Source organism: Aspergillus brunneoviolaceus, assembly GCF_003184695.1.
Source record: "Aspergillus brunneoviolaceus CBS 621.78 unplaced genomic scaffold BO95scaffold_34, whole genome shotgun sequence".
NCBI lineage: Eukaryota > Fungi > Ascomycota > Eurotiomycetes > Eurotiales > Aspergillaceae > Aspergillus > Aspergillus brunneoviolaceus.
In genome coordinates this window covers 47811-71946 of record NW_020290764.1, presented here as the reverse complement: position 1 = coordinate 71946, position 24136 = coordinate 47811, and the positions used below count along the sequence as shown (strand labels likewise).

General features: G+C 55.3%; 10 protein-coding genes across 10 annotated transcripts; 4 read left to right on the top strand and 6 right to left on the bottom strand.

The window, feature by feature from the left end:
• Positions 1-855: 855 nt before the first annotated feature.
• Positions 856-1425, top strand: BO95DRAFT_442783 (uncharacterized protein). Its single transcript, XM_025586512.1, has 3 exons — positions 856-915; positions 986-1073; positions 1204-1425. Exons 2-3 carry the CDS (start codon positions 1008-1010, stop codon positions 1330-1332), a joined length of 195 nt encoding a protein of 64 aa, XP_025442187.1. The 5' UTR covers positions 856-915; positions 986-1007; the 3' UTR covers positions 1333-1425.
• Positions 1426-1450: 25 nt separating this feature from the next.
• On the bottom strand, positions 1451-3071 carry BO95DRAFT_131314 (uncharacterized protein). Its single transcript, XM_025580516.1, has one exon. It carries the CDS (start codon positions 2876-2878, stop codon positions 1754-1756), a length of 1125 nt encoding a protein of 374 aa, XP_025442186.1. The 5' UTR covers positions 2879-3071; the 3' UTR covers positions 1451-1753.
• A 37-nt stretch (positions 3072-3108) lies between these two features.
• On the bottom strand, positions 3109-4023 carry BO95DRAFT_413618 (CoA-binding protein). Its single transcript, XM_025584289.1, has 2 exons — positions 3688-4023; positions 3109-3642 (listed from the first exon to the last, which is right to left on the bottom strand). Exons 1-2 carry the CDS (start codon positions 3782-3784, stop codon positions 3266-3268), a joined length of 474 nt encoding a protein of 157 aa, XP_025442185.1. The 5' UTR covers positions 3785-4023; the 3' UTR covers positions 3109-3265.
• A 71-nt stretch (positions 4024-4094) lies between these two features.
• BO95DRAFT_514423 (Rad4 family protein) lies at positions 4095-7373 on the top strand (the record flags this gene model as incomplete). Its single annotated transcript, XM_025591675.1, has 1 exon — positions 4095-7373. The coding sequence occupies one exon, from the start codon at positions 4095-4097 to the stop codon at positions 7218-7220; it is 3126 nt and encodes a 1041-aa protein (XP_025442184.1). The 3' UTR covers positions 7221-7373.
• Positions 7374-7375: 2 nt separating this feature from the next.
• Positions 7376-9601, bottom strand: BO95DRAFT_473526 (uncharacterized protein). The gene is made up of 3 exons (XM_025589730.1): positions 9370-9601; positions 9076-9318; positions 7376-9019 (listed from the first exon to the last, which is right to left on the bottom strand). Exons 2-3 carry the CDS (start codon positions 9304-9306, stop codon positions 7469-7471), a joined length of 1782 nt encoding a protein of 593 aa, XP_025442183.1. The 5' UTR covers positions 9307-9318; positions 9370-9601; the 3' UTR covers positions 7376-7468.
• Positions 9602-12215: 2614 nt separating this feature from the next.
• Positions 12216-13188, top strand: BO95DRAFT_442778 (HD domain-containing protein). Its single transcript, XM_025586511.1, has 2 exons — positions 12216-12291; positions 12393-13188. The coding sequence occupies exons 1-2, from the start codon at positions 12246-12248 to the stop codon at positions 13055-13057; spliced, it is 711 nt and encodes a 236-aa protein (XP_025442182.1). The 5' UTR covers positions 12216-12245; the 3' UTR covers positions 13058-13188.
• Positions 13189-13312: 124 nt separating this feature from the next.
• On the bottom strand, positions 13313-13876 carry BO95DRAFT_463683 (HIT family protein; the record flags this gene model as incomplete). Its single annotated transcript, XM_025589002.1, has 1 exon — positions 13313-13876. One exon carries the CDS (start codon positions 13874-13876, stop codon positions 13313-13315), a length of 564 nt encoding a protein of 187 aa, XP_025442181.1.
• Positions 13877-14284: 408 nt separating this feature from the next.
• BO95DRAFT_442776 (Mob1 family protein) lies at positions 14285-16210 on the bottom strand. Its single transcript, XM_025586510.1, has 2 exons — positions 15805-16210; positions 14285-15720 (listed from the first exon to the last, which is right to left on the bottom strand). Exons 1-2 carry the CDS (start codon positions 16036-16038, stop codon positions 14431-14433), a joined length of 1524 nt encoding a protein of 507 aa, XP_025442180.1. The 5' UTR covers positions 16039-16210; the 3' UTR covers positions 14285-14430.
• A 207-nt stretch (positions 16211-16417) lies between these two features.
• Positions 16418-18498, top strand: BO95DRAFT_442774 (CobW family GTP-binding protein). Its single transcript, XM_025586509.1, has 6 exons — positions 16418-16659; positions 16773-16856; positions 16921-16932; positions 17037-17133; positions 17191-17746; positions 17860-18498. The coding sequence occupies exons 1-6, from the start codon at positions 16539-16541 to the stop codon at positions 18214-18216; spliced, it is 1227 nt and encodes a 408-aa protein (XP_025442179.1). The 5' UTR covers positions 16418-16538; the 3' UTR covers positions 18217-18498.
• Positions 18499-18911: 413 nt separating this feature from the next.
• Positions 18912-21626, bottom strand: BO95DRAFT_363314 (uncharacterized protein; the record flags this gene model as incomplete). Its single annotated transcript, XM_025582609.1, has 1 exon — positions 18912-21626. One exon carries the CDS (start codon positions 21624-21626, stop codon positions 18912-18914), a length of 2715 nt encoding a protein of 904 aa, XP_025442178.1.
• Positions 21627-24136: the final 2510 nt, after the last annotated feature.

Sequence of the window (24136 nt, the reverse complement as noted above, 5' to 3'; positions counted from 1 at the left end):
AATCAACAAGGTCAGTGTCCCGGAATGAAAGTACTGTAGCTCACATAGTACTGTACTCTCGACCAAATCAGCCAACCGTAGAAGCCAACCTTCGCTCTCCACCCCCCCAGACCCGAGAGACGAGGATGAAGTCGTTCGTGGGTCTGAAAAGCACGGACCTCATCATAGATCATCCTGCAGTCCACTACAGCAAGTACTGTACATGTGAGTTTGCTTCCACTGCATTGCATTGCAGCAACCACGCAACCTTCCCCATGCCTCTGCCCCTGCCCCTGCTCCTGCAAAACAACCAACACTCGCACTTCTCTCTCCCTTATCAATGATCATCAATCTCAACCCAAGCAAAGCTTGTTCCAGCATGAAAGCAAGCCACATGCCACCCTCGCAAGCCAGCATTCCGACCTGTCTGTCTGGCTGGCTGAACCCTGGCCCATCTCCTTCCACCTCAAGCAGCACAACACCCCCATGGGACATAGAAACACATCAACCCAATCATCCAAAATACAACAAAAAGAACCCAAATACCCCAAGTCCCTCAATCAACCAACTACCCCAAGTCCCCTCGAAAAGAAAACCCAAAGCACAACACCAACCCCAAGGGTTTCTCCCCCCCCTTCAAGAATGTAAGACACGTCACGTCCCATCCATATCATCCCTTCCACCACCACCACCACCACCACCACCCCTTTCTTCTACGAGTACTCCGTACACGCCCTTCAACGCGATACCCTTCAAGGATCGACACTCCGAAACATACCAAACCCAGCAGCACCAGCACCAGCACCAGCACCGTAGTATCTACAGCCCCAGTACGGAGTACATATGTACAGTCCACATCGCCCTCGTAGCCTTTCCCCCGTGTTTCCTCCCTCTCTTTCCCGTGAGCAACCACCGACAAACAACCTTCTCTCACAGGTACACCACCACCACCATACCAAGATTACCTTCTCTACTCCCGGAATCAAGAACTGACAATCATCACCAGCCTCCCGCCCCCCAAGTAAAAAATGAAATTCTCTATCGCGGTAGTTGCCTCCGTCCTCGTCGCCACGGGCCTGGCGATGCCGATTCCCGTGCGTTATATGCCCCCTAACACCCCACCCCCAACACTGCGATTGATCTACGAGCGCCAGGTCGCCCCTGAAGATACATCGTTAGAAAATGCTGGATACTGATACTAACACAACCCTATACCACTTCTAGTCCACGAGCAAGGCTCCCCGCATGGACGGGGCGGATCTGATCGGCATGATTCAGAGCATGGGGGGGCTGGACGGGGTGTTGAAGAGTATCCAGATTTCTTCGCCGTTGAACTCGGCATTGGGGCAATAAATTGCTGGATATCATTGATCGGGTGTATCGTTGGTGGGATGTCTGAGGAAGAGGGGTACCGAGCATGGGCATGGATGGGGATGAGTCAATGAATGAAGAATGAATCATAAACTGAAGTGCGAGCAGCAAAGTAGACATGTCATTCGTAAGGTTTGTTCAGGGAACTATTCGTGAGATAAGAATATGGTTCTTGTAAAAGTAGGCCGTCTCATACACACAGAGAATCAGTTTGCTTCGAGCCTGACCTCTGGTGTCAAAAAAAAGCACTCGTTTTAGTCATGCAATCATCAACCGAATTTCCATCGCTGTCGTGTCGAATCGTAAAGAGCGTGACGAGGTCGTATAACAACAAAAAGCAAGAGTCCAAATAACAACAAAAGAAGGAAGGGTATCAGTTTGTGTGTCATCCAAGAAGAGGGCCTTAATCTTCCATGTCCAAGTCGGTTACCTCCACGCGTGTAGCCAGCGCCTGGGTACCCTCGCGGATCAGCGCCTCGAGCTTCTTCTCCATCCTCCGCATGCTGGCATTCCCCTCGCGTTCCATGCGACGCATCTCCGCCATATGACGCTGCGTGTCCACAGACACTGGACTCTCTCGCGGCATGGCCGGCGAGGAAAAGTAGGGTTGACTCGGCAGCGACGGCGCATGCGACGTCAGCACCCGCTTGTTGTGGGGGCGGCCCCGACGTGAGGCGTGGTGGGCGGCGGTTGTCGCCCGGCGGGTTCCCCGCCGGGGAGTGGTGCTGCGATTGGTGGCGAGCGAGGACGACGGGCTGGACGACTTGCCGGCTGAAACCATCACCCAGCTGCGCTGTAGATCATCCTCGTCGGGATACTCGCCGGGGCGAGGGGTGGATGGTCCCCGCTGACGCTGACGCTGACGGAGGTGGGCGGTGGGAGTGGCCGGCAGGGATTCTTTCTCGCTGGCCGGGGAGGGGAACGAGGGCGAGAGAGCATCCTCCTCGCTGCTCATGTTGTATCCGCGACCGCCGCCGGCGTAGAACCCCCGAAACGCTCCGGACCAGCAGAAATCCCACACCTTTCCGACCACGCCTAGGACAGCCTTGCTCCAGCGGACGGGTGCGGCATCGGAGGGGTCCGGTGTGACGTTCGGAGGAATACCCTTTTCATCCGGGCCGGTGGGAGAGGCAGCGATCAGGGAAGGGTCCCGTCGACTGCGTTTGCGACGAAGACCGCCGGCCTCGCTGAGAGAGTCGATGCTGGCATCGAGAGGGAATGGATGGGCCGGCTCGCGATACCGGCTGGGTCGATAGTCGAGGTCGACGATACCATCGGCGCCGTGCGGGAGGTCGTCGGGGCCGATCAGCGACGGGACAGTAGGGCTAGAGGCGCCATCGATTTGCAGCCAAGAAGAGCGTTGGTCGAGGTTGGGACGAGCCCTCTTGCGAGGCGGGACGGCGATAGAGCGATACAGCGCCGATGAAGCTGACGGCGAGGGAGGGACTTGGAAGAGCTGCGAAGGCGCCCCGGCCAGATCGAGATGAGGAGGAATGGGCGAATCCAGAATGATCGAACTGGTGGGCATCCTTCTGGTGCAGCAATCACTTGAAGAGGATGTGCCGATCGAGATGAATCATAGAAAACTGAATCTGAGAGATAAAACAAAACAGAACAAAACAAAAGGGGTTGGTGATGTCGATGCAGATGCAGATGGGTGGAGTTGACGGGGAGAAGGGAAAGAGAGAGGAAGTGAGGAGGAAGAGGAAGAAGAAAGGAAGGAAAAAAGAACGGGGTAACGGAGGTGAAAGAAAGTCACCCCAACAATACAATACCTCATTTATCCCCATTTGGTGTTGATGCTTTCCGTTTACACCCCAACCTCCTCTTTACCTTGTTTTTCTACTTTCTTCATGACTTCCCGTTTAATCTCTCATTTACTGAACACATTACAAGAAAATCGAGGCAGTAAATACTACAGCTGACTCTTCCACTCTCTACCCGCAGCGCGCAAGCCATCCTCGCCATCGACCAAGACACACCAACCCTCCGAGCCTCGGCCTCCCGCGCCCACCACCGCCGCCGCAAAATGTCCCTCCAGATAGTCCAGCACCGCCTGGTCGTAAGTGCCAGGTTGCAGGAAGACAGCCGGGATGCCGACCGCATAAGCTTCGCGAAGGAGAGCGAGAGTCACGGCCGGGGGAGTCACCACCGACAGTGACGTCTCGGTCGGAGCGGGCAAGTCGCGCACCGAGGCGACCGTCGGTAGACTTGTCGAGTGCAGCTGGATGGAGGAAGCGCGCGGGTTGAGGGGCGTAACAGGGAGTGAATGGTGGTAGTACCACGCCAGAACTAACTGCGTCAGATATGGTTCTTATCGAGCAGGATCGAGCATACTGCGATGGCCGAATTTGGCCGGGTCGTTGCTCGCGCCGGCCACGGCGAAGCGCGGCGAGCTGAAGAACACTTTGACGGCTTCCATCGTAGCAGACATTGTGAATAGACCGTAGTTGGCAGAGTCTTCAGTACAGATTGAAATCAAGTTTCAAATACTTGGAGGGATAATCTGGTTGACGGTGCGAAGGTGAGATAAGAACAGTCTGGGGAAGAAGTGGAGAAAGAGGAAAGCCGATGAGGGGAAATCATTTCCTCATCGTTTCTGCTCGTCGCTCTTTGTTCCGCCTTCGTTACATCTACAACACAACTCGACACAACCACCATCCATTCAACTCCAATTTAACTCATACACTACACCCTTCTCTCCTCCGACCCATCCCTCCAAGTAATCCCGATCAATTGCGTGCATGCCCCCCTTCGTCTCGCGCAAGCGTGTCTCCGACGAGGATCCGCCCGCGCCCAAACGTCATAATGCGACGCCCGCCGTCGCCGCTGCCACCGTACTCGACGACACCGACTCCTCCTCCAGCGACTCGTCATTAAGCGACGTCCCTAACGACTTACAAGACACCCCAAACCCAGGTACCACCAATGAAGATTCAGACGAGGACAGCGAGTCCGAGGAGGAGGTCGATTGGGAGGATGCGTTCGAGTCCGGCACCGCCAGCGCCAGCGCCAGCGCCGGGGCCGCCACGCCACTGACACCCTCGATCCTCGCTCCTCACCACCACCACCAACACCAGGACCTCGAATTGACCCTCGACAAGAACGAAGTCCACCTGGCCGACATCGTCGAGGGCAAGAAGGCTCCCTCCAAGATCGAGCGCCAGATCCGCATCACCACCCACTGCCTGCACGTGCGCTTCCTGCTCTACCACAACGCTCTGCGCAACGCCTGGGCCAACGACCCGGAACTCCACGAGATCCTCCGGCGGAAACTCCCACCTGCCCTGCACAAGGAAGTCAAGAAATGGCGTGTCTCGTCGGGGTTGGAGCTGCCAGAGCAGAAGCCGCCGGAAAAGAAACCAACCCGCAAGGGCAAGGGCAAGGGCAAGCAAAAACAGAGTCGTCCGTCTGAGCGGGACTGGACCGAGGGCTCCGAGCGGTTGGAGGCAGGACAGCCCGACATGAGTCGCGGGGACCCGATCATCCCACTGCTCAAGGTGCTGGCCGCCTATTGGAAGAAGCAGTTCACGATCACGGCGCCGGGCCTCCGCAAGCAGGGGTACCGACCGATGGCGCAGCTGGAAGCGCAGATCGCCTCCCTCCGGAAAGACGAGCACGATCCCGCCGTCCACGGGGAGCGGATCGCGGACCTCGACGAGTTCCGCCAGGCGGCCGAGCGCATGCAGGGCTCGCGCGATCTGGGCGCGCAGCTCTTCACGGCGCTGCTCCGCGCCCTCGGCATCGAAGCCCGACTGGTGGCCAGCTTGCAACCGCTGGGGTTTGGTTGGACCAAAGCCGAGACCTACACCCCCAAGCAGCAACCGACCAAGCCCGCCGACACCGAGCCGACGACCGACGCATCGACTGCAGCGGCCGAGACGGACGAGGTCGTCGGCCTCGAATCCGACAGCAGCAGCGACGCCGAGACCAAACCGCCATCGCGCAGCAGCAACAGCAACCGCAACAGCAAGAACCCCAAGGGATACGACAAAGACCTCCCATTTCCGATCTACTGGACCGAAGCGGCCTCGCCGATCACGCACGAGATCATCCCGGTCGACGCGCTCGTCCTCCCCAACGCCGTGGCCACCACTCCAGAGCTACAAGCGGCCTTCGAACCGCGGGGCGCCAAAGCTGAGAAGGCCAAACAAGTGATCAGCTACGTGATCGCGTATTCCTCCGACAAGACGGCCAAAGACGTGACGACGCGGTACCTCCGACGACGGACCTGGCCCGGCAAAACCAAAGGCTTCCGCATCCCCGTTGAGAAGATCACCATCCAGCCGCAAAACAAAAACAAACGCAGCCGCGCCGCAGCCCCAACCGTAATCACCTACGACTGGTCGCGCGTCGTCCTGCGCATCTATGAACGCTCCCCGAAGCACGAGACAGCCCTCGACACCCTAGAAAACAGCACCACGCTCCTCCCCAACCAACCCGAACGCAAAAACCCCACCACTAGTGACAAACCCGCCGACACCCTCCAAAGCCTCCGCACCTCCCCCGAATTCGTGTTAGAGCGCTTCCTCCGCCGCGAAGAAGCCCTCCAACCGGGCGCCCAACACATCCGCACCTTCACGTCGGGCAAAGGCCCCAAAGCCAAAACGGAACTCGTCTACCGCCGCGCCGACGTCGTGAAATGCCAATCCGCGGAGAGCTGGCACAAGGAAGGCCGGCAGATCCTACCGGGCCAAGCCCCCCTGAAACACGTGCCCATCCGCGCCGTCACCCTGCTCCGCAAGCGCGAGGTGGACGAGTACGAGCGCGAGACCGGCCAGAAGCCCAAGCAGGGCCTGTACGCCAAGTACCAGACGGAGTATATCATCCCCCCGCCCATCGTCGACGGCGTCATCCCCAAGAACGACTACGGGAATATCGACTGCTTCGTCCCGAGCATGGTGCCCCGGGGCGCGTGTCATGTCCCCTGGCCGGGGACGGTGCGCATCTGCAAGAAGTTGGGCATCGATTACGCGGAGGCCGTTACGGGGTTCGAGTTCGGGTCCAAGATGGCGGTCCCCGTGATTCAGGGGGTGGTGGTCGCGGTGGAGAATGAGGACCTCGTTAAGGATGCGTGGCGCGTAGAGGAGGCGGAGAAACGGAAGAAGGAGGCCCGCAAGGCGGAGGCGAGGATCTTGCAGACCTGGCGCAAGTTTTTGTTTGGGTTGCGAATTGCCCAGCGCGTGCGGGAGGAGTATGGGGGTGGGGATGAGGGCGAGGAGGGCGATCTGGAGAGGGAGGAGAGGAATCCGTTCACGAGGCAGGTGGTGGGGGCTGCTGCGGGGGGGGCGGATGAGGGGGGTCTTGGGAGTGTCGGGGGGACGACACCGGGGTTTGAAGCTGGTGATGGTGGCGGGTTCTTACTCCCCGGCGAGGACGACGAGGCAGATCGCGGCGGAGGCTTCCTTCTCCCTGGCGAGGGCGAAGGCGACTCGTCAGACCGAGGCGGAGGCTTCCTCCTTCCCGACCAAGAAGGCGAAGTCGACGACGAAGACGACAACGACGACAACGACAACGAAAAGCTGATCATCGTCCATCAACGTCGCAAACGGGCTACCCCGCCTCTAGCTGTCGCTGCTGATACTGATGGTGACGACGACGATAGACCCGCGACTGCTCCCAGCGATAGCGACGAGGAGATGACCGGGACCGGCGCCGGCGCTGGCTCCGGTAAATCCCAAGCAGACGCCATCTCGCTCAGCTCTTCCAGCTCCGACGAGGAACTGTCCCCTCCTCCGGACGAGATTCCCGACTCGGAAGACGACGATGACGAGTTTGTTGCCGAGTATAAACCGCCGCCGACACGCAGACGCACGCGTGGTGGGGGTAGAGGCAGAGGTAGAGGCAGAGGTAGAGCGAGAGGGAAATGATGGCCTGCCTGCTTGCTTGCTTACAGCCCAGGCGCTTTTGGTATATCTTTTGATCAGTGGCGTTGGTGGATTGGAACCCTGAATCGGATCATGGAGAATAGACAGGTGGTGTATGGTGTACACTGGCCGGAAGTGAAATACGAAACATGTATTATATTATGATGTATGGGTCTGGTTTCTACTATCTATGTCATGGGTATAACTATCAATGTAAGCATGGCTCATGTACGGTCTATCACGCATCATCATCATAATCTTCGTCTGGAGGCCAACGGCGTCTGATCAAGGTACTCTCTCTCGAACTCATCCACATCTATGTCGGCACCACCCGAGCCGTCCAAGTCGAAGTCCCCGATCGGACTGATATGCACCGCCGGCGACGCGATAGGACTATGCGCGACGCGCGGCCGGGACTTGAACACACTGGCGTAGTCCGCTTCCTCGTTGAACAGTTCATCGCGCGGGGTGGAGGCCCGGCTGGGGGATGGTTGTTGTTTGCGAGGCGTCTCGAATTGGTTGACAGGGAACGAGGGTCGAGGTCGATGTGATCGGAATCGTTCCCGAGGCTTGGTGTGTGTAGGTGGGGGCACTAGAGACATCGATTTGCGGGTTCGCTCAACAAGGGTGAATCTATTGCTTGTGTTCGTGTCGGATTCGGGATCTTTCTCATCCAACGCGGAGCCATGATGGTCCTCTATCTGTGGTGGTGGGATATTCTCTTTCTTGGTCGTGTTAGGTTGCGCAGGTTGCTGTTGGGCGACAGGCGACGGTGTGCTGCTCTCTTCAGCAGGTGTGCTTTCCTCGGCCGGTGCGGAGGGAACAATGACAGGCATTTCGCGCAATTGTCTCGATTCGCTGACATGCCGACGATGTGTGGAAGGCCGACCATTGATGCGTGTGATGGCTTCTGTCATGGAGAACAGAAGGGCTCGGTCTTCGGCCTTCAAGGAGGCCCGTTCCACCGGCTCTCGGATGGCCCTGGAAATACTCGCCACGGTCAATGCTTGATGATCACGAAACACTACCGAGGGCTGTGTCTTCCGAAAGCTCGTCGAGTCTACGCGATTATGCTTCTGCATATCAGCGCTGTATTGACGCCAGCGCTGCACGCGGGCGCGCTGACGAACGACTCGTGACTCCAGGTCGACCAGCAGATCCGGCCTAGTGTTCGCGGTCAGGTCGTCGACGCTCGACTCCTTTGCTTTTGCCCAGGCGGACTCGAAGGAGAGATCCAGGAAGCTATCACTGGTGCTCTGTGCGCCCGAGTGAAGCAGTGTATCAACCCATTGCTCGCGGCCATGCCAATTGGCTCTGAGTTCGCCAGCCAACGCATCGAAGTCGACGTCATCACCAGATATCGGTGGCAGCTGCTCAGTCGAACGCTCATCCAGCTGGCGTTGTTTAAGGTCCAGCAGCTGAGAGAACTTCGCCTGTGCATCTCTCGCTTGATCGTAGTCGCTGACGATATGGTTCAGGGAGGCCCGGTGTGCAATGATTAAAGGCAGCATCAGCTGATACTCCTGGAGGGTGAGGCCCTGAGCCATTGACAGGTTGGCAGCCACATTCTGAAGCCTGGAATCCGATGAAGCAGCCAGCGTTTTCCGTAAGACAGCCGTGGAGAATGAGGCAAGGAGCTCGTCGAATTTCTCGCCTTTACAATCGTCCAGCATTGACTTCCGAAGGATTATTTCCCTGCCCAGGTCACCTTGCTTCTTTAACTCGAAGAGCACGCGGAACAAGGCGGCGCGCAGATTCACGGACTGCAGCGGCTCGACCGGAGGGAAGAAGGGGCGGAGTTTCTAGGCCATTGATCAGTCGGGGATGTTTGTTATGTGACAGGAGGGCGACGACGTACATCGCGCGCGGTGTCGGGATCCCAGATGGTGACCAGCTGGTAGAGCGCCCATTCGACGAGCTTGAGGCGCTGGCGCTGGTTCTGCGAGGTATCGGCCAGCGATCGGAGGGTGATGTTGGGCCAGTCACGGTGCGTATCCAGCTGGAGCAGCCGGAGGTTGCGGACAAACACGACGAGGGGCGGCGGGGGGGACCAGTTCGGGGCTTTGGGACGGGGCGTTCGGGCTTGCATGATGAATTACATCTGGGGATGTTAATTGCTGACAGTGAGAGAGTCAGAAGACAGACAACGTACCAGGGTACAGTGTAGAGGGCGAAGAAAGTCACTTGAGTGACGGAGGAGGAAGATAAGCGAGGAGCAGGTTGTCGGAGCCAACCCGGGAATATGAGGCGTCAACTAAAGTCAACAAAGAGCCCAAACGAGCAAATGGGTAGGTCTTGGCAGTGACCCCACGATCAGACCTGTCCAGCTCTGCTGCCACGACGGGGATAGCTTTATAGGGGTTGAATTGGAAGCATATTGACGCTGCAGTGAGATGAAGGCAGCGCAACTCAGCTCAGCTCAGCTCATTAGCAGGTTGTCTCCTCCCCGATCGGTGGACCATCCGAAGCCAAACCCAATCAGGTAAGCACCGCTTTTTCTCCCCGCGTTTGCGTTTCTCTTTCCTTTCTCGATCTTGCGATTTCCAATCCTTTTTCTTTTCTTCCCCACTTCCTCTTCTCCATCCTCCTTCCTCCTGGGTCTAATCCTATACTTATGACTATCGTTTTTCTCTCTGAAGGCTAAATCTGTATTGCGCATCCTTGATAGCACGGGCTGTGATCTTTGAAAGGCAGGGCCGTTATTCGTTGATCAAGACAATTCTCATAGGATGAATTCTATCAGATGAGGCAGACCTACCTGCTCACTGTGTTATGTACACCGGGACATGCTAGGTAGGTACTGGGTAGTGTTTCACTAACCTCAGCCAATCACGGAATCTCTTGATAGGTGCCGCCGAGGCAGGAGCTATAAGGGACCGAGCCATTGTACAGCACTCGAACCCCTTTGGACGCGGTATTCACATCTCGTAGACAGGGTTCCCCGCTCGACTTTCACATCGTTAGTTTGGCCGGCGGCTATGTTGGCTGGCGACTCACCCCCAAGTTGCAGCTCTGTTTGGTCCGGCTCTGGCCAGCCATATCAGCCTCTGTCCCCTGGCGCAACTGAGAGCCAGAAGCCTAGCAGCGAGTAACTGCAGTGGCCCTCATCTAAAGATTTATGACGACTCAAAGTTGGAAGATCTTCATTTGTTTAGTGCTTATGCTTAGTTGGAAACAAGCACTCCTCCACTTGTACATCTGAGTTACACGCTCAAATTACTTGGCTAGTCTATGGAAACACCGCAATACTTAAGGCCCAATGCAGCCCTGAAGACGACCAACTTATTTCTTATTATCCTTATATCTTGTCTCCATCTTACTTGCACGCTATCTTCGAGCTTTGTTTGCAATGTCATCGATACGTCGGAACTTCTCGACTACAGCTCGCGCTCCTTGAATTCATATGAAAGGGGACGGGCTCTAACTCCCAATACGAGGATCGTATTAAAGCGAAACTTGCCAAGAACCCGAAACTAGTCGATGAGGATAAGGTGGAAATTGCGTATGTCTCTCGGAGAGTGTCACAGCGTTACTAAATCCGCCGAGTACTAACTAATGAATCTCAGTGGTGAAGAACATACCTCGCCAGCAGACCCTAAGCCTCGCGTGTCGGGGCAAGTGTTCAAAGACAACCGCCGACTTACATCTCTCCACGCATATCACAATGGAACGATCATATACTCCAAGGACAGTATCAACAAAGCCCAAGAAGACTAAGCTGCAAATGCGAAGTGACAACAATCTGTATACCTCGGGATGATAGGGTGGTGATGCGGGCTTGTATAGTGCTGCAGGGAATCAGGCCGACTGTGGACAGGATCATTTGATGTATAATTGACCCAGCCATAGAGTGAAGATGGATCTCGAAGGAGGCAAAGAAGCCTTATCATGAAGTGTGCTGTGACATTCTTATACAACAGATTGTTTATGTCCATAGATGTGGAAGAATGGATATGTAGCAGTTTCCCATTCGTCGTTGTCAATGGTAATTCTCTTTCTGTGCAGATGTTGATGGTGAAATTAGGACCGAGTCAAAAAGAACACCGTACTAGCATGCTGCTATCAGACATGCCCAACAGACTTTGTTCAAAGCATGGGCACTATGCCCCTGTATGCTGTAGTGCTTTTTGCCGCGGTTTTGACCTGAGCTCCCTAGAGATTGGAACCCGCATGGTTTTTTTTAGCGCCGTCCCACTTGCGGCGCGAGCCTACGGGATCATCCCAGCTACGTACGTAGCCAGATTCGAGGCTCGAAATTCGGACTACCAACAAATGGGACATTCGCTTACAGTTTTGTGCAAACTCTTAATGCCACAAAGCCCGCAATACCACGGACGGCGGCTGTATAGCAAGTTTGCGAGGCGCGTTTCGAAACTCCGCTAGGAGGACTTTTTATACTCAGCACGCACTCCAGAATTGAGTATTCACGCCTCAGCCTAATATCGAAGCCTTGTTTGCCCAATACCCCAAACATATTATGTGACACTAAGATTAACGACCGCTTGAACCGGCTATTGTTGAAGCACCACCTATACCATCTATCTCGCTACAAATAACTGAAAATGCATAGATAGATAGATAGATAGATAAATAAACGGAGCACGTGGATAATGAGAGCAGAAAACTATATCATCGTAGAATTAACATGTGCAGTTCTTTAAATGAGACATCTTCGAGTGTCTTGTCAAGCCGTCAAGTCGGAGTATCTCTTGCGGCACCCAAACCACACTTGAATACGTGCATTCATGGCGGCAAATTGCTTCTTGTTGAGGCCTCTGGGAGGTGGAGAAGGCTTGTTGATTCCTCTACGTGAGGCTATCGGAGAACTAGCTAAGGCAGCCGGGTGGGCGGTGAGCTGGCACCTCAGGCACCAAGGCCCAGGGCCGCCGTCACATGTGACAGGCGGTGATAGCGGGCAGAACAGCGTTTCTGGCGCCCTGCTAACCGTCACAAAGAATCCCCCTCCAGATAATATTCACCTACCCTTAAACTCCCTCTCCAAGCAAACCACTCATCCCCGCTCTCAAAATGGGTTCCGAAACCCCCACCAACGCCCTCTGGACCACCCAGTCCGGTAAGTTTCAGGCATAAAATAAACAACACCACCACCACTACCACCACCACCACCACCACGCTCAAAACAAAACGAACTCAAACTAAGTGAACCGCAAACAGTCCTCGCAACCCTCCCCCACCCGCCCGAAGAAAACGCCCGCACGCCGATCCCGTTCTTCCACCTCCTGGAGCGCCTGAAGACGACCAAGCGCGAGGGCTGGCGCCGGTTCGGCATTAACTCCGGCGAATCGATCTCGGACCACATGTACCGGATGTCGATCATGACGATGCTGGCGCCCGCGACGCTGGCGCCGCGGCTGAACCTGGCGCACTGCATGAAGATGGCGCTGATCCACGACATGGCCGAGTCGCTGGTGGGGGACATCACGCCGGTGGACAAGGTGGACAAGACGGAGAAGGCGCGGCGCGAGGCGGACGTGATGGACTACATCGCCGGCACGCTGCTGGCCGGGGTGCCGGGCACCGGTCCCGCCACGGGGCAGGAGATCCTGGCCGTGTTCCACGAGTACGAGGCCAACGAGACGCTGGAGGCGCAGTTCGTGCACGACGTCGACAAGATGGAGCTGCTGCTGCAAATGGTCGAGTACGAGCGCGCCAGCGGCGTGGACCTGACGGAGTTCTGCCATGTGGCGGGCCGGATCCAGCTGCCCGAGGTGAAGGAGTGGGCGGCGACGGTGATGCAGGAGCGGGAGGCGTTCTGGGCGGGGAAGAAGGCTGCCGCTAGTGCCGCTGCCACTACTGCCAACGGGTCGTCGGCGGCGTGAAGCGAAAATGATGGTGCAATGACATATTCTCCGGCGTTGTTGTTTTGGCAGGGGGGCGTTAGGAACCGCGATCACGATGGGAAAGCATGAACCATGAACCATGAAATCCGGATAGAGATTCGTTACCGTTGAAGTTTATAGACTAGCATGAATGAAGAATCGATCATAGCCTCTACTACAGCAGTGTACATACTGCACTCTCTATAACACAGGATATTGTATATACAACCCCCCTCCCCTCGCAGAGGGGGAAAATCACTCCTCCTTCTCCTTCGCCATCTCCCCCATCAAAAACCTCGCCTCAGCTTCCATCTCCTCCAAACTCCTAGGATGTCTATCCTCATCATCCACCTTGGGAAACTTCCTCCTCCTTTCACCATTCTCCCCTTTCTCCAACTTCCCCTCCAGAATCCGATTCAAATCCCCCTCCTCCCCCTCCAACAACTCATAAACAGCATCCACGCCGCCCCTGGCCTCCAGATCCCGGGCTCGCCTCGGGATCACATGCGCATGCACATGGGGCACGCTCTGGCCGGCGTCCACGCCATCCTGGATGGCGATGTTGAGGCTCGAGGCGCCGTAGACGCGCTCGACCATGCGGGCGACGCGGCGGACGGTCAAGAACAGATCGGAGGTCTCGGTGGGCGTGAGGTCGGCGACGCGGGGCACGACGCGGCGCGGCGAGATGAGGACGTGGCCCGGGAGGATGGGCTTGAGGTTGACGAGGGCGTAGGAGTAGCGCGTCAGGTGGAAGACCTGGGTGGTGACGGGGAAGGGGCCGAAGTGGATGGGGCTCGCTTTGAGGATCGCGGTGGACATTTTGGTTGCTATTGCGGATGCTGCTGCTGCTGCTGCTGCTGTTGCTGTTGCTGACGCTGGGGTTGGCGGGGGCATTGTTGGTTGTGGTTGTGGTTCTGGTTGTGGTGCGGTGGTAGTGGTGGAGGTGGGGGATGGGTTAGGTGGGGGATCGATTGGCATTGGGTTTATAGTCTGTTTGATTTGAGAAAGTCTGGTAGGGAGAGAGGGTGGTAGGTATGTAGAGCTAGTAGATGTTGATGTTGATTGAAGAATCACGGCGCAGGGTTAACGTAGGAACAACTCAGTGGAGACCGATCGTCATAGCTCTGACTAGCTAAAAAAAAAAACAGCTCCGTCGCCGGACTTAGCCGGAGTTTACACCACCTTTACCTATACTTCGACTCTACTCGCCGGACTCAGCAAATACAACACCATTAGGGTATCATTAATTCTTGCTCGAATTCGTATATTACATCGCTTTCCCACCTCCCTCGGATCCAAAATGGCACAAATTACAAACCGTGGTATAGACACAAGGCATCACATAAAATCGGAAACAAGCGCGCTGCCGTACTTTACTCCTTCTGCGTCGGCTCAGCCTCCGTGGTCTCAGTAGATGACTCTTCAGCTGCTGTCGGTTCCTCTGTCGAGTGTTCCTCCGTTGAAGCTTCTTCCGCGCCATGCTTTGCCTCTGCTTCGGCCTCCTTCGGCTGCTCCTCCTCCGCAGCTTCCTCCGCGGCTTCCCCCGCAGCTTCAGCGTTCTTCTCGGCCTTGCTCTCGGGCTCGGGCTCGGGCTCAGTGTCGGTCTCGGTTTGTGGTGCGGGCTCCGGTTCCTCCGCGTGTACCTCTGCAACAGTCACCTGCGATGCAGGGCTACCGGGTGACGTTTGCTCAGCAGCCTGCTTGGGCTCTTCAGTAGCCTGCAGTGCCGATTGCGGCTTGCTCTGGCCACCGGCAGCAGCGGCAGCGGCGGCCACTGCAGCAGTAGCGGCGGCCACAGCCTGCTGCTTCGGCTGCTCATCATCCTCAGCGCTTTCATTGATGGTCGTCACCCCGGAGCTGATCGACGAGCTACCCTTGTGGCGCCTCGTGGTGGCGCCCGTGCTGATCGACACGGGCTCCATACTGACAGGGAACGGCTCGTTCTCCTTCCGCAAGATCGTCACCCTCCGTCCATCCCCATGCTCCAACCCCGTCGTCGCCCCCGCCGCTGCCGCTGCCGCCGGCTGCTGCTGCTGCTGAACAGTATCCAACCCCTCCGCCTCGGCCGGCACCGTGTAATTATCCTCTGGAATCAGACTGTACATGTCACAGACGGTCTTGAAGAAGATATAGAGTCCATCGTGACCCTCGACCTGCCAGAACACCTCCCGGTGCTGAAACCACGCATGCGCGAAGATGCGATACAGCCGGCGGAAGATGTTCGTCAGGTGCCGCATGCTCGCCTGGGCGCCGCCGCCGCCCTCCGCGCCCAGCGTCAGGCGACTGGGGAAGTATTTGGGCGAGGTGAGGATGTTGGTCGCCCAGTCGAGGGTGTGGCAGCAGTAGTCGATGGCGCAGCAGGCCTTGGGCGGATCGTGGACGGCGCAGAGGTACTGCCACTCGGAGGCCCGCATTTCCGGGCAGGTCTGCGCGGAGCAAGGGGGGGAGTCGGCGAAGAAGGCGACGATGAGGTTGTTGACTTTCATCGTCAGGAAGCGGCAGAGTTCGTACAGCCAGAGTGAGCGGTCGACGCCCTCCGGGGGCTCCGCCAGCTGGATCGCAACATCGCGGCTGATGGGAATAATGGTATCGGAGCCCTCGGGTCGCGTGAAGTGGTTATACAGGGCCTTGAGGTGTTCCTGAAGTTGGAAGGGGGAGTCGAGCTAGGCAAAGGGAGGCTGGGGGTCAGCAGGAGGGAACATAAGCAGTCTCGCGACCAAGCCCGGGTTGCAAAACTCATTCCATACCTGTGAAAGAGGAATCAACGGCGGACCAAAGGCCATATCGATGGCTCTAGTGCCCGGGCGGATGCGGCGAGTTGAACCATCCTCGGCGGTTTGCGAAGCGCCCAGCAATTGCTCAGTCTCGGAGTCGAAAGACTCGCCGACCGAGGGTGATTTGGGCCCGATCTGCACCTCAGTGAACGGGGGCGGGCTGGGTAAACGTGGGGAGCTGGCTTGCGAAACTCCCGCAGTAGCCATGACGGGTCAGAAAGAGAAAGGAGTGAAATTGAAAAAGACTAGTCTGGGAATGAGAAGGAATGAAGTTTTTTTAGAAAGAAAGCGAATGAGGGAGTAGTATTCCAGCCAGCTGGGGGGGGAGAGGGAGAGGGAAGAAGATTAGGTAGACGAGACGACGACAGCGCTGCAAGGTCCGACGGGGGTCGATAAACAAGCCGCTAAGAGTTAGTAGATAAGATGCCGCGCGGGAAAGAAAGTTCCAGCCGCCGTTCGGTCATCACCGCCCAATAGACCGCCTTGTGCCCTAAGCCCTAGGGCCCTGCCTCATGGGGGAAAACGTCATTCCCGGAGCCATTCATCCCCGGCTTTTCTTCTACTACTACTGCTACTACTACTACTACTACTACTACTACTACTACTACTACTACTATTACTACTACATATATACATACTGTATCTGAGTCCATTTCTCATACCTCCGCAAAGACCAACACCTACAACAACACCTACAACCCCTCAACATGGACGACGAAGACGCCCCTCCCCAGTTGGTGGATGTATCCCAGCTGCCAGAGTCCGCGCCATCGACGTCAGAGGACACCCCGGAGGCTCAAGCCCGCGTGCCCATCACGCTTGTGACTGGTATGATGCGCGCGCCGCAATCCGTTATGCACCTCTACTTTCCTAGAGTAGTAGGAACAAACGCCAAGATAGAGACCCGTAGATTCTGATTCTTGTGTCATCAAATCATCAAGGCTACCTCGGAGCCGGCAAAACCACCCTCCTGAACTACATCCTTACCGAGAAGCATGGCAAGAAGATCGCCGTGATCATGAATGGTCAGTTCTGTCTGTTAGCTCTTAGCGTTGGATGGTCTGGGGGTAATATACTAAGATCAAGTAGAATTCGGAGATTGTAAGTGTTAAGATCTTCATCTTGAAGGGATCATGTCCTACATCAGCCCTGTTGCGGGGGACTTTGGCATTTTTGGCCGGTACTCACCCAAAGCGATAAAACAGCAACCGACATCGAAAAGCCCCTCACAGTCAACCAAGACGGTGAAGAGGTGACCGAATGGATGGAAGTGGGGAATGGCTGCATCTGCTGCTCAGTAAAGTGAACATCCCTCCCCATCCATCCCCACCCAAACAAAGACATTAACCCCAAAAAAAGAGACTCGGGCGTGATGGCCATCGAATCCCTCATGGCCCGCCGGGGCACCTTCGACTACATCCTGCTGGAGACCACCGGCCTCGCCGACCCCGGCAACATCGCCCCGATCTTCTGGGTCGACGACAACCTAGGCAGCAGCATCTACCTCGACGGGATCGTCACCCTCGTCGACGCGAAGAACATTCTACATCTACTCGACGAGCCGACCCCGGAGGAGACGGTGTCCAGCCACACCACCACCGCCACCGCCACCAGTCAAAAACACGACGACGACCACCACCACCACCCCGCCAACACCCCCATCCTCTCAATGGCGCACATGCAAATCTCCCACGCGGACGTGATCATCCTCAACAAAGCCGACCTGGTCACGAGCCAGGAACTCGCGCGCGTGCGCGACCGCATCGTCGCCATCAACAGCGCCGCCCGCATCCACGTCACGGACCACAGCCAGACGCCGCGGATCGAGGGCGTGGTGCTGGATCTGCACGCGTACGACCACCTCGACGACGCGGCGGTCGATTTCGCGCAGAAGGGGCACAGTCATATCGATCCGGTCAGTTTGGACCCCCACCCCCGTCTTCCTTTGCCCTCAAACTATTTGATGAAAAGAGAACAAAAAGGAATGAACTGACTTTATTTCTGACGGCGTCGTTCCATGGTGAAAAGGCAATTTCCACCATCGCGCTTACAACCCCCCGGATCACCCCGGCGCAAGTACCCCTCGTCGATGAGTGGCTGCGCTCGGTTCTGTGGGACTCGAAGCTCCCGGGGATCGCTGGGCGAGAAGCGCCAGCCACCAAGATGGACTTTGATATTCATCGGTTGAAGGGCATCCTTGCGATCGAGGATGGAACGACCCGGATCATCCAGGCCGTGCGGGACGTGTTTGAGATCCGGGATGCCGAGCCTGCGGCGGACTCCAAGACGCAGTGCAAGATTGTGCTGATCGGGCGGGGACTCGGGGCGGATGCGCTTCCATGGCAGCGCAATTTCGAGGAATATCTTAAGCGGGATCGGAAATGAGGGCAGTGATGGAGATGATTAGGTCATGATGTGATGCCTGTGAGACCAGCTTCGGATAACCAGAATTCGTGTCGAATGTGAGCACTGGCTAGACGCATTGGGAAAAGCTCAGGACTCAAGTCCAGAAGAACAGATGAGGGAATGATACCACGAAACCTAAGAAAGAACCACACCACTAAATTCATTTTCGAAATAATACAGTTGTTACTAGAAGGTTACGGACAACCACTGTACATAAACGGTCTCAACTGGCGCGGAGAAAGTAAACCCAAAATCATAGTCAGCCGTCTGGTCGTTAGTCATGAAAAGAAATGGAAAGACGAAACACCAAACGCCACCCAAGATTCTGAAGCTGCTGGAAAGTTCTGTCGTATCTGGTAGAGAAGTATCTCATGATGAAAAGAGAAGCCGGGCGAATTCAAAGAATGTCCACCGATCAAGCGGTATAGAAACCAACAAATCAGGCTAGCCGAGAATAACATGGCAACTCCATTGCGCCATGTGCACGCTGAAAAGAGAAAAAAAAAAGAGCAAATATCGAAAGATCGCTTTGAATCAAGGTAAATGTACAGTGCAAAATCGCTAGGGGTATCGCGCACTGTTGGGTCTCACGTCTGAGACTCACAAACATGACTGGAAACAACTCCTGTCTTTCCTGTGAAGGACTTTTCTAGATGCAATTCGCCGGTTACGTCTCATACACACGCCGATGTCTCTTCGAGTGCTGGGTTGATCGGTAAATGAGAGTCACATAAGTAATTGGTGGGTTCATGTAGGCTCTGGCGAGGGGCATATCCCAGGGCGGAACGAATGCTGATGGGGGAATATTGGTCAGTCTCAGCATCCAACTTCTTCGCCTCGCGGGAGCTGATCGCGGGGTTGATAGGTAGAATCGAATGCATGAGAGAAGAGACTGAACGCGACGATTCTTGTACGGACCAGTCTGGGTCGTCCATGAGAGCATGTCCGAGATCTGCCAATGGGGCCGGATACAGATCAGTCGACTGCGTGGCGGCCGACGAGATCGGAGATTCCTGCAGCCTCCCGTTCTCAGACAAGGTGTTTACTGAATGAGGCTTCAGCGAGTAGGCCGAGGTACAATCAACCTCATCGAGTTCACGAAACAGGTGAGCCGTATTCGAAGGCACATCATCCGCATGGTCTATAGCGAACTTGCGATAGCATCCGTCAATTCCTGGATCGAAGCCCAAGTCGTTCTCATCGAGTCCTCGAAGAGTGGTACCATACGACTCTTGGCCGTTCTCGAAGGTCGGTGGGTTCAAAACCCCTGCTGCAGTTGACCCCGAATATGCATATCCACTTGACCTCCGATGCTCTAACGGTGCTGGGCTACTCTCAGCAGCCACGTCCTCGTGTAGAAAAGACTGCTCCCAATTTCTATGCTCGGCGTCCTGCTCGCTACCAGGAGAAGGGCCAAACCGGTCGCTTGCATTCTGCAAATTCGTGCGACCGTCAGAGATATAGCTGCCGCTATCCATCGAGGGACGCTGTTGAGAGAGAAATGTCGTTCGGACGTCGTACATCGGCAGAGTGCTATTGTGCAACGCTACACCAAGACCAGTGTGAGTGGGAGGCATACGGGAAACAGTCGCGGCCATCGCTCCTCGCTCGCGTGGAAATAGTCCCAGCAGTTCTTTTGCTGATAGTCGATGTCGAGGAACGGGGCTCAGACAGATCGAGACTAGCCTGCGGTAGTAGTCAGGCACATTCACATCTTCGCCTAGCATTAGGGGCCGTGGCTGACGCTCCGGCTCATCCTCCTCCATGGCCAAGGCCCATAGAGTCATTCCCAACTGGAAGATATCGGTCTTTACCCCAATATACATGGATATTCGCTGATTACTCTCGATCTTGGCGGCGATCTCGGGGGGCTCCCACCCCACTGGGCAACCCCGGCGATTGATATCAATGATCTTGGCGTTGTCGTCAGCGTCCACCACAATGTTTGACAAGGTGAAGTCCCCCTGCACGTAGCCAGCTTCATGAATCTCGCAAAGTCCACGGACAATCTGTCGTGCCCAGCGCTCCCGGCGTTCCCATGATATCGTACCCCGGTTCTCATATAAAAGGTCAACCAACGCACCCTTCTCGGCGAAGCCAATCAGCAGTCCTTTTACAGTCTCTCCGTCATCATCAACCACGACTCCCTCCACCTGGACAACATCTAGGATTCCCTGCAAGGCATGAAGGGCGTTGATCTCGTACAGAAATTCGTCTACCGTGTCGGGGCCAGGGATCTCCTTTTTGATGAATGTCTTGCCATCCAGCTGCACATTGTATACGAATCCCGACAAATGTGACTCGAAATGCAATTGGTTTTCGCGAACTAGCCGTGCTTCTGGTAAGTGCCCAATACAAGAAACTGGCGGGTAGGGTATTATCTCGTTGACATCCTCGGTGACGTGCACATGCAGCCGACCGTCTCGAGTTTCCAATTTCAGGTTGGTAACTGTGTCATAGAATTGTATCTCTGGCAATGATTCGCGGAGAGATTCGTAGATACGTGCACACTTGTCGCGTTGGTAGTGTAGCTCTCGGAGGTCCTGCTCCAGGGAATCGAGCGGCGCACCGCGATAGTCGCAAGATATGGTGACTCTCCGCCAACGGTTGGGCGTCTCTGCATAAGTGACGAAAAACTTTTCTCGCTCGGAGCGATCCCGAAAGTGCATGCTCAAATTCAAAATCCAACGCTTTTCCAGCTCCATCTCGAGAGTCTCGGTTGGTGGCTCCTCGGGAACATCGGTCATGTCAGGGTAGGGGTTCCATTCCGAGCGGATCTCATTATCCTCATTCGTCTCGCTCGGGGGGTCAACCGTGGGCTCGTTCGGGTCTTCGCGCCACTGAACCTCGGGAGCGGACAATCTGGGGTCCAGGGTGGGCGGTGGGGATCGAGTAGTTCGCTGGGACTGAGAACTCAGGGGACGACGTCGGTCGACGGACACTGTCCGACGGGGTTCAAGTTCAGTTGGGGACAGCCGGTCGCGTCGCTCGGAATTCTGTCGTTTGAATGTTGTTGCCCGAGGCAATCCCACACCAACCTTGCGGGACAACCGACGAGTGAGATTGTCGTGGGGCCTGCTTGGACGAGGGGGGGAGGACTTTGCGTCATGGTTGTTGTTTTGGGAGTGGTTGTGGTGGTGATAAGAATGATGATGACTATTGTGGGCGGCCGGTGAATTGGGTTGTTTCGCAGTGGGGAACCCATTATTGTTGCCTGCGGGGGAAGATTGGGACAAAAGGTCTCGATCATCGCGGCCCAGCCATCGCCGTAGACCCAGGCGATGCCACATACTCTGCTTGGGACGTGGAGGGTCGGCCTTTTCTTCCAACAACAATCCCAACGAACTCATCATCGGACTACAGGAACTGTCTGCAATCGAGACAGCCATCCGGCACGGCACGGTCGCTAATCGGTCGTACAGAGAACAACTGAGACACCCGAGGGGTTGGGACCGTATTGTCCATAAGAATTGCCGACAGGATCTGTGACCGTTGTTCTCGACCACACTCTCAGGGGATGCACGGGCAATGAGTCAACAAATTAAAGCAGATACGGAGAAGAGGAATGTGAATAGAAAAAAAAAGAAAAAAAAAATCGGTGGGTGGCAGGGCACGGAGGGTTAAAAAAAGCAACCAGGGGCCAAAAAGCAAAAGACCACCAGAATGTCACAGTGCGGTTGAAGGAAGAGAAAACACCAATGGACTGCAGGGAGCTTGATTTATGGAACGGAATGGAGGAGATATAGAAAAATTTTCCATGTAGCTATGAATCATATGAATGAATCAAATAAAGTACCGGTAGTAGAAATGATAGATAAATACGAAAAACGAGCACCCTGGAGAAGTCGGTGTGAATTTGGGTTGCTGGCTAAGGTAGGCGCTGCTTTTGCCCAGTCCCACTGAGTGGTCACACAATGTCGTCGATGGTGGTAGTGATAATGATGAGGATGATGGCGATCGTAGGTGTTGGTTCCTGTCGTTGAGGTTTTGCTACTGAAAATCAAAGGCAGAGGAGGTGACAATGTGATCAGATACACCAGATATGGAGAAACCCGGAACAAATGAAGACGAAGGGGAGGGGAGGGGGGAAGGATGACGAGGAGAGAGAAGCGACAGAGAAACGAAACAGCAAGACAGACTAGTCGGTTGTAGCCCGGCAGGAAGTCTTAGGCTGGTCGGGCTGAGATTTGCAACAAGAGATGAAAGGAAGAGAAGAGGAGAATAATGGGCGCAGTGGTTGAATTAGAGAAAAGAACAGAGAAATCAGTGAGATCAATCGAGGCATGAATGATAAACGCCTGCAGGTGAAATGGAGAAGAACAGAAACAATTCCACCACCTATAAGAGATAGGAAGTGGAAGGGCGACAGAACATCACATAGAACAAGTATCAATTAGGTTAGTTGGTCACTAAAGTTACTAGGTACTGTGTTGCTTGCTATGAAGTCACTCTACTACCTATACTGCCTATACCATGCCTCCTCAGTAAATAAACTAAACCAAACTCACTTAAATGCAACAAATCTGAGATCCAATGGGCAGCTTACAATGCACGGCGGCCTGACCGACCGTGCCTGCCTGACTGATAATTAGAAGTAAACATCCACGGCAGCCTCAACCGAGAAGTAACTTAGAGCAAGGAGACAGGAGACAGGAGCCAGAAACCGACGATAGCCTCAATTCTTCATCCCATCGCACGGCATCTGAACTACTGCAGACGCACAGCCCAACTTCCTTCTCGAAGCCTGTCCCCGTTCGCCCGTTCCTCGCCCCGATTTCTCCGATCGTCCCAAATCGAATATACTTATATACTCTTCTTTACATCCATCCCGCCGTGCTTCTTATGTCTGTTCCGGAACGGACTCAATCCTCCCCCTCCATCCAACCATCACATTTCCGACTACGACGTTCAGGTTCAGGTTGACACCATCGGGACTAATCGCAATGACGAACGATGCAAACCATATCGCAATATTAACCACCACCTGGGATTTCCAGGGTACCCGAGCGTATCGCGCAGACCAGCTTGGAAACCAGCCACGCTGTACAAACAACCAGCCGCCCCGGGGGGAGTGGAGGTGGGAGCGGGCATGCACCTGGCAGGGCAGAAGATAGAGCTTCTCTGTATGGCTCTGTACTGTAGTGCTCCGTACACCTGGATCCAATCGCCCGGCAAAGATAAGTGACGATGCTTCGTCTTTATACTTCAAACGGCCGGTTTCCCAACTTGAGTATACCTCATCATCATCACCTACATGCAGCAAACAAGAAACAGAAACAAGAAAGAGAGAGCCCCTTCAACACCACTAACCATGCTGCCTTCCCCATCAACCACTAACACTCAGGATTGGTTTAGACTTTTGCTTGATAGAAAGTGAAGCCTCCACTCAGATAAGGAGAAATCCGAACTGCAAACATCTCGTTCAATCGCCGGCCAGGATGATGCAGCCAATCACTCTTGTCCAGTTCAGGCTCCCGGGCAGTTCCATAACCTACTACAGTACTGGACCTCCCGCTTACATCCATTTACCTTAATTCTTCTGCAATGTATAGGCAAGTATAAACCGAATGACCATGGAGAAGTAAGTAGGGATAAGGTAGTAAAGCAAGTACCCTAGTAGTCCAGCGTCCAGCACTAACTATGCAGGTCACTCACTCACCTCCCACTTGCACTTGCCCCTCCTTTACTTATCTACCTCTCCTCTATACAACGACAACACAGCCTACCCTCTAAAATAATTCATATACACCCCCCCCCCCCCCTCCATCCAACTCACCACTCCACCCAGACCCCAGAAACCCAGAAGCCACCAAACGATCCGGGCCACGCTACCCCCCCCACCCCCCCCGTCCCCTCCTGCCTCACATCATCAAACCTCTCCTCTCACCCCATCCCGATA

Excerpts from the sequence above, each read along its gene's own strand:
- BO95DRAFT_442774 (XM_025586509.1), top strand. The coding sequence starts at position 16,539 with ATGGACGACGAAGACGCCCCTCCCCAGTTGGTGGATGTATCCCAGCTG. Across the intron at positions 16,660-16,772 it reads GCCCATCACGCTTGTGACTG|GCTACCTCGGAGCCGGCAAA; the intron begins GTATGATGCGCG and ends CAAATCATCAAG. Across the intron at positions 17,134-17,190 it reads TGCATCTGCTGCTCAGTAAA|AGACTCGGGCGTGATGGCCA; the intron begins GTGAACATCCCT and ends CCCCAAAAAAAG.
- BO95DRAFT_442783 (XM_025586512.1), top strand. The coding sequence starts at position 1,008 with ATGAAATTCTCTATCGCGGTAGTTGCCTCCGTCCTCGTCGCCACGGGC. Across the intron at positions 1,074-1,203 it reads GCCTGGCGATGCCGATTCCC|TCCACGAGCAAGGCTCCCCG; the intron begins GTGCGTTATATG and ends TACCACTTCTAG.
- BO95DRAFT_442776 (XM_025586510.1), bottom strand. The coding sequence starts at position 16,038 with ATGGCTACTGCGGGAGTTTCGCAAGCCAGCTCCCCACGTTTACCCAGC. Across the intron at positions 15,721-15,804 it reads CGTTGATTCCTCTTTCACAG|CTCGACTCCCCCTTCCAACT; the intron begins GTATGGAATGAG and ends CCCTTTGCCTAG.
- BO95DRAFT_442778 (XM_025586511.1), top strand. The coding sequence starts at position 12,246 with ATGGGTTCCGAAACCCCCACCAACGCCCTCTGGACCACCCAGTCCG. Across the intron at positions 12,292-12,392 it reads CCTCTGGACCACCCAGTCCG|TCCTCGCAACCCTCCCCCAC; the intron begins GTAAGTTTCAGG and ends AACCGCAAACAG.
- BO95DRAFT_131314 (XM_025580516.1), bottom strand. The coding sequence starts at position 2,878 with ATGCCCACCAGTTCGATCATTCTGGATTCGCCCATTCCTCCTCATCTC.
- BO95DRAFT_413618 (XM_025584289.1), bottom strand. The coding sequence starts at position 3,784 with ATGTCTGCTACGATGGAAGCCGTCAAAGTGTTCTTCAGCTCGCCGCGC. Across the intron at positions 3,643-3,687 it reads GGCCAAATTCGGCCATCGCA|TTCTGGCGTGGTACTACCAC; the intron begins GTATGCTCGATC and ends TGACGCAGTTAG.
- BO95DRAFT_473526 (XM_025589730.1), bottom strand. The coding sequence starts at position 9,306 with ATGCAAGCCCGAACGCCCCGTCCCAAAGCCCCGAACTGGTCCCCCCCG. Across the intron at positions 9,020-9,075 it reads ATCCCGACACCGCGCGCGAT|AAACTCCGCCCCTTCTTCCC; the intron begins GTACGTCGTCGC and ends TCAATGGCCTAG.